Source organism: Acanthisitta chloris, unplaced genomic scaffold, assembly GCF_000695815.1.
Source record: "Acanthisitta chloris isolate BGI_N310 unplaced genomic scaffold, ASM69581v1 scaffold5411, whole genome shotgun sequence".
NCBI lineage: Eukaryota > Metazoa > Chordata > Aves > Passeriformes > Acanthisittidae > Acanthisitta > Acanthisitta chloris.
Window position 1 is genome coordinate 43256 of NW_008654626.1, and position 7039 is coordinate 50294.

Consider the following 7039-nt stretch of genomic DNA (forward strand, 5'->3'; position numbering starts at 1 on the left):
ACAAGTGATGGGTTTGGGCAGGAGGTAACAACCTGCATCCTCCCAGAAGAGTGGGGTTTGGACTCAGGATGGAGGGTTTGGCTCAGGTCTGCTTGTGTCTGTGTTTGCAAAGGAGTAAATGGGAATGGAGGAGTGAGAGGTGCTTTGGTGGCTGGTACTGGGTGACTCTGACCTCCCAATCTCTGAAAACATTGTGAGGCTCTCAGCAAAATCTCCGGAGCCACCAGTTTAGAGAGATATCAGTGCCCTGAGCACTGCAGGTAAAGTGCTGACCTTGTCCTCTTTGGACACTGAAAGCACTTGGTCTCTGAAACTGCTGCTGACAGCAAAGCTAAAAATAGTGCCAGAAGGACCAGGAGGGCTGGGGAAGGGAGGGAGAGCACCCAAGAGCAGCTCACTGATGGGTCACCTCTCTGCCTCCCCACAGGTGCTCCGTGGACAACCGAGTCACCCGAGTGGCCTGGCTGAACGGCAGCAGCATCCTCTATGCCGGCAATGACAAGTGGTGCTTGGACCCTCGGGTGGTGCTCCTGGCCAACACCAAAACCCAGTACAGCATCCAGATCCAGGATGTGGATGTGTATGATGAGGGCCCCTACACCTGCTCCGTGCAGACAGACAATCACCCCAAGACATCACGTGTCCATCTCATCGTGCAAGGTAAGAGGAAGGGAATTCATACAGGGTTTGGACTTGGGGATTTGGTTTCATGTTCCTTTTGCCCAGCTGTCTTCTCCTCCCATTGCTCCTACGTTGGAGTGTGTAACACAACGTGGTGCAGACATAGAGGCTGACCAACAGACTTGGAGTGTCTCTCTCAATGCATTTATCCAACTTTCCTGGAGTAATCCCAAGTCTCTGATACAGACAGCTCTGCCTCTCAACACAGTTGCTGGCAAACCTGTGTTGCTGTTTGTTGTTGTTGTATTTTGATGGGTTTTTTGTTTTCCATGCTGGAGGCATTGCTGGAAGTAAACCTCGTGTTGGGGGAAAAGAGAGAGCTGGCAGATTTATGTGCTTTGTGGGGGTGGGTGTGTGTGTATGCCTAGCAACAATATGTGTCTGTGTGTTGAAACTGCTTCTGGGAGGAGGAGGAGGAAGGTCAGCTTGGGGTTAGGGAGCACTTTTTGGTGGTTAAGTGGCTGCATACGTGTGCTCTTCAGCAAGTGTGTGAGCACACATGGGCTCTCAAGAGGGGACAGACAAGCATGACCACACATGATGGTCAAGCAGATGGATGTTCATGGAAGATAGCTCCCGTGTCCATGTGTGCTGGGCAAGGGGAGAGCCTCATGGAGGGACATATGTGGCCTGGTGAGCTCTTAGCCTCGGGGAAGATTAATGGAAAACTTCTAATCCCTTGCTAGCAAGCTTTTTTTTTTTTTTCTTTCCTGCTCCTCCTTCTGTGATTTGGCCAGGAGCCCTCTTAACATGACATTACCAGCTTGAGTATTGGAATCTCGTCTCGGGCTAATTTTCGAATGCTGATGGGTGTATTGATTTGGAAACAAGCTGGGTTAAAAAGGCATTGGTCTTGTACACAGTCGGGTTGAGCTAATCCGCCGTCGATATGCCAGGCCTGAGCACTATTGACAGCCTAATGAATAGAAGGGGGGAAAAAACCCAAACCCAGGGCCTTTATTTTCCTTCTTCCCTCCCTTTTCATTTTCCCTTTCCTCTCGGTGCAATCAAGCCAACTAAACAGGGCAGGAGTTTCTCCATCTCCATTAGCAGCAGAGGAAGTGGATGCATTGCCAGGCCCTGTTCTGGCTGTTTATCTTGCCATCTCTTATTACCTGCCTGAGTTTCTTAAGCCAAAGTCGATCACCCACAAGTTCTGAAGTCACTATCAGATGTTGGGGTGATGCAGGACAATTTCTATCTGTTCTCTTCTGATTCCTGTTTCCTGACCTAAATTTCCTGTATCACCAGACATCCAGGTCCATCCCTCCCGTGTCTTGCTGTATCATTAGGAAGAGATATTTGGGTGATGGAGGAAAAGGTCAGAGCTTAACTCCTTGGAGCAGTGCAGTTAAATATGGGAGTATTCAGTGATGGGCTCAGTCCTATAATGTGCTGAACATCCTCACTGCTGCCAGCAGAAATTCTGGCTCTGGGGAGCAAGCCCCTTAATTTGAAGAGCTATTGCTTGGCTCATCCAGCCTTTTCTCAGAGCAGGACATGAAAGTGAATATCATGTCCAATTAAAGGGAATCCTGCCTTAGTGACCTCAATGAAAATTTGACTGGGGTGGCAGGATTAACTCTCCTGCCTTGGAAAATGGGCCCTATAAATATGTATTCTGGTATAATCCTGTCCTAAACGACATTCAGCTTGTGGGAAGTAGTGCTTATCCCCCTTCCCAGGAGTGCAGAGTGTCTAGGCATTAGATTTCAGGGATATGCCAAGTTCAGCACATGGCTCTGGGACTTTTTGCCCCTTCCCACAGCCTGATAGGAAAGGAAAAGTGGTGAGAGGAGGTGGGAAAGTGGGTCTCCCCTTTTAAACAGGGTTACTCCAGGTGCAGCCAGCAAGAGGGAGGTGTACAAGTTGCTCTAAGCAGGTCTTGACTTTCCCCTCCCTGTACCAGGAAAGGGCCTGGGGGCACAGCTCTGGGATGCAGGAGCACTCCAGGCTCTGAGGATGCAATTAAAATGTGCCCTGGGGCAGGCTGCACTCTCCAAAGGGACTGACTGCAGGGGGCAAGGAACTCTTCTCCTTCCAGCCAGGACTTCAGCAGCCTGCTGTTCCCTCAGGCAGGCAGGATGGGTGCATATCAGCCAGGGTCCAGGCACCCTCAGGCCATGGAGTGCATCCCTCCTTCTCCCCAGGTTTAGGTGCTATCACTAGGAAACAGCTGTGGATGTAGGGAATCAGCTGAGGCATCCATGGTGTTGGCCAAGGAGTGCTGGAGGGAAATGGTGCTATGAGGGGAGAGAGCAAAAAACAGGGATAGGAGTGGGAGAAGGAGCTTCTTTTAGGGTATGAGGGTTGGGAATGGCTCTCCAAGGCAGTGGGAGAGAATCAGCTAGAAAGAGTCAGAACTGAGGATGTCCACACTGCAGCAAGGGGAGTGCTGCACATTTATTTCTGGGTTGGCTGTATCGATGGCCGAGATCCCAAAATAGGTGGGTAGAAGGCACCTCAAGAGCTAATTTAGCCTGTCCCCCTGCAACAAGGCAGAAGTATCGCTGCCAAACACATGTGAAAGCTATTCTTGAAAATCTTTAACAAAGCAGGTTCTTCAGTCTCCCCAGACAATCTATTCTACTGCTTCGCTACCTTTATAATTAGAAAATGTATAGCTAATATCTAACTTAAACCTTCTTTGTCGCAAGTGAAGTGGAGTTTTTTTCTCAGCCTATTCCCAGTGGATGTAGGGAACAATTGATCAGTGTCCTCTGTAATAACCTTTTGCTTTTGGGAAGGTTGTTATCCTGATGCCCCTTAGCCACCTTCTTTCTGAAACCATCCCAGCTCCGTTTCTCCCACCTTTTCTCATCGGTCAAGCTTTCAGAAACACTTGTCAGTCTTGAACCCCTGCTACAAAAGGGAAAAGGTGATTGCTGCTGATCCAGGAATAGCAGGTCGGTGCCTCTGAGCTAATGTGGGGCAAATGAGCCCAGGAATGAGACAACAGCCCCTTGGCACTGAATGCATCGAAGTTCAGACCTGCTATTTCGGGCACTGCTCTAAATGGGGTCAGGCTGGTGATGCCAAGTTGATGTGAGCTAACAGCAGAGCTGCCAAAGGGACAAGGATGTTCTCAGCACCTGGATCTCCCCTGGAAAGAGGCTCCCAGATTACAGGCAGACCTAAAATAAGCAGCTCAGGGAGCATCCGTGTCATCTGCAGGTGGTCTCACTCCTTCATTCATTTCTTCATAGAAGGAGTTGCTATAAGCCCTGACAAAGCACAGGGAAGCAGCATTGCCTGTGTTTGCAGGAGTTTGCCTTGGATCCTAGGGAGAGTGAGGTGTTTCTGGGTAAAAATCCCAAAGAGACAAAATCCAGGGAAGCCCCATTTGTAATAAGCAAGCTCTGAACTTGGAGGGAGACAGAAACTCAGAGCGAGAAAGAGGATTTATGCCCCATTAACCTCCGAGTGATGCTTTCCCTTCCTCTCCTCTCCTGTATCTCTCTGGTTTCCTTAGCCAGTCCCACTTCTTGCAGCAGCATCTCAGGCACAACCTCCCCCTTCTCCCTGCTCCCTGCAGGACACTTCAGCTATTTAAGCCTTTCTCTGGGTTCCTGGGTTTAAAAGAGAGAGGGGAGGGAGGAGGAGAAGGACTATATCGGGGAAAGCTCTTATTTGTGTTGATAATAAGCCGTCTCCAATGCACGTCTGCAAAACATTCCCCCTGCCTTGTAAGATGCATTAAGGGAAGTTGGGCCTTATCTCAGCACTGGAAATGGACTTGGGGAAGGAGGCACAGCGCCTGCCAGAGTTTAATCTCACTTAGGCACACGAATTTGCATGATAGAAAATGGTGGCATTTTAGTGCTTAGAAAGAAAGAAATAAAGAAGGGGGAAAAAATAAAAGAAGCAAAAAGCAGGGAAGTAGGGGATATTAGAGCTTTCCTGCTTCTTTATCAGTTTCCCTGGCCCTATCTGGCTCTTGCTGTTGTCACTGGAGCAACTAATCACCCCTCCCCTTTTGTTTGGTGTAAATGAGTTTTCCCACACTTTCCCGAGGTTAATCTGCAAATCCCTGCCTTTGTCTGGGAGTTAATTACCTGCTCAGCAGAGTCGGGGGGCTGCGGGTGCAGGTGGCACAGAGTGGCAAGGGGCAGAGGTGGCACTGCTGGTGACACCTCACCCTGTACTGGAGCAGCACTGCCAAGGTGTGTGCTGGGGAGATAAAGCTGCCATGGGGCTGTGGCACCTCAGGTGGCTTTGTTTCAACCATCCCTGCCTTTGTCTGGGAGTTAATTACCTGCTCAGCAGAGTCGGGGGGCTGCGGGTGCAGGTGGCACAGAGTGGCAAGGGGCAGAGGTGGCACTGCTGGTGACACCTCACCCTGTACTGGAGCAGCACTGCCAAGGTGTGTGCTGGGGAGATAAAGCTGCCATGGGGCTGTGGCACCTCAGGTGGCTTTGTTTCAACCACCCAACTCTGTCCAATTAATTTTTCTCTGATTCCATGAACTTCTTTTGCTCGTGGGAAAGCAAGGATAACTTTTTGAAGCCAGTTTCCTTCCTCGCTGCATGGGAAAAACACCTGCCCTGGGAGCAGAGGGGCTGGGAGGAAGGTTCAGTCCCTGTGGTCATCATCACCTTACTCCTGGGGCGGAGCTTTGTGCTGCCAAAACCACCAGTTCTGGGAGTGAGGAGGGGCAAAGAGATTTGCCCAGGACTCTTGGGTAGCTCAGTGGCAGAGAGGTCACATATGAATCCATGAGCTGGAGTTTCCCACTGGACAGGATGCTCACTCTGCTTCTGCCATGGATTTTACTGGTATATCCATACTTTTCCCCCATGGGAGCAGCTGTTCCTTCCAGAAGCAAAAGCAGGTTTAGATAATGCCTTCTAAAAGGTGTGTGGGAAGTTGGGATACCCTCCCCAAACCGGTGGAGGGGAGGAAACCAGCAGCACAGAATCAATTCTCCCTCACTTCACCCCCACTCTGAGCTCCTTTGACTGATGTGTTCCTTCCTCGACTCTCTTTTGTTGCTAATCACCGTCCCTCTGTCACAGCATCTTTTCCTTTTGTGTCAGGGCTGTTGTGGAGGACTGAAGGTCTCCCACGCTCTCTCACGCACTGTCCTAGTTTTTGGCTCTTTATCCCCGTTTTGCTTTGCCCTCAGGGAGCATCTCTGCAGGTCCCACATCCATTTCTGCCCCTGGATGTCTCCATCTCCCCCCCCAAAGGTTACCAGCCCTTGCTTCTCTATGATGTGCTCAACCACATTCCCTCCTGGAGTGGCCTTGTACCCGTCCAGGCTCCCTCCAGCCTCCCCCAAGTCACTTGACCTCTTTGCAAATCAGTTTAACATCTGTGAGGCAGAGATAATAATTGTCACCTACTTCACAGGGGGGTTGATGAGGATTAATTCATTAATGTCGACAGAGGTCTTTGAAGATGGAACGCGCTATCTGAGAGCTAAACGTTATTATTAATTAGCAATTATATCGTGGGGTGGGAGCAGGGGAGAGAAGAGACTCCAGAGCCCTTTCTGGAAGCATTGGCTCTGGGCTCACATCCTGTCCTCGCTGCAGCTTCAGGCTGCCCCAGTTTCATGTCCATGCTGCTGCTGGAGGGAGCCAGGCACGCTGCATCCCATTGAGGATGGGATGTGTGTCTTCCATCCCAAAGCATGTGGATGAGCTCACTGGTGTAAAGGGTGGGAGAGGTGAGGAGCTGAACAGTGCTCAAGTGCATTAACCTTGTTAGAAGGAGAGCAAGTTACTAATGGAGAGGTAGGGATGAAGGGAAGGTGTAGAATCCTAGAATGGTTTGTGTTGGAAGGGACCTCAAAGTTCATCTCGTTCCACCCCCTGCCATGGGCAGGGACACCTTCCACCAGCCCAGGTTGCTCCAAGCTCCATCCAACCTGGCATGGAACATTTCCAGGGATAGAGCAGTCACAGCTGTTCTGGCCAACCTGTGGCAGTGCCTCAGCACCCTCATTATAAAGAACTTCTTCCTTATATCTCATCCAAACCAGCCCTTCTTTCAGTTTCAAACCGTTCCCCCAAGGCATCCTGCAGGCTTGCCTGGCTCCCCAGCGATGCAAGTGGGCCAGGCACTGCCAGACCCACGGGATGATGTATCCTCTTCCCAGGGAGAAATATTTGGCAGGAGAATGGAGTGAGGGGAAGGAAGATCCAGTGATTCATAGGACACGCAGACTGGTTTCATTTCCTTCCCGTTTTTCATTTACACCCAGGCTGTGGCTAAATTCTGTTTTTCTCCCCTGATGAAGTGTAATCCTGCGTGTCACTGGGTTCCCTCAAGCAGTGACAACACAGACCCTCTGTGGTCCCATCCAGCTGCCCCAAGCCATGGTGCTGGGGCCATTCCCACCTCCAACACCTCT

At 50.5% G+C, this 7039-nt stretch overlaps 1 protein-coding gene across 1 annotated transcript in view; it reads left to right on the forward strand.

The window, feature by feature from the left end:
- Positions 1-416: 416 nt before the first annotated feature.
- Positions 417-7039, forward strand: part of LOC103810700 (protein CEPU-1) — a gene marked incomplete at both ends in the record, with an annotated part of 52079 nt that continues 45456 nt past the window's right edge. The window contains one exon of the mRNA XM_009083615.1: positions 417-660. Within this exon, the coding sequence (XP_009081863.1) occupies positions 417-660 (244 nt within the window). The remainder of the gene's footprint in view (positions 661-7039) is intronic.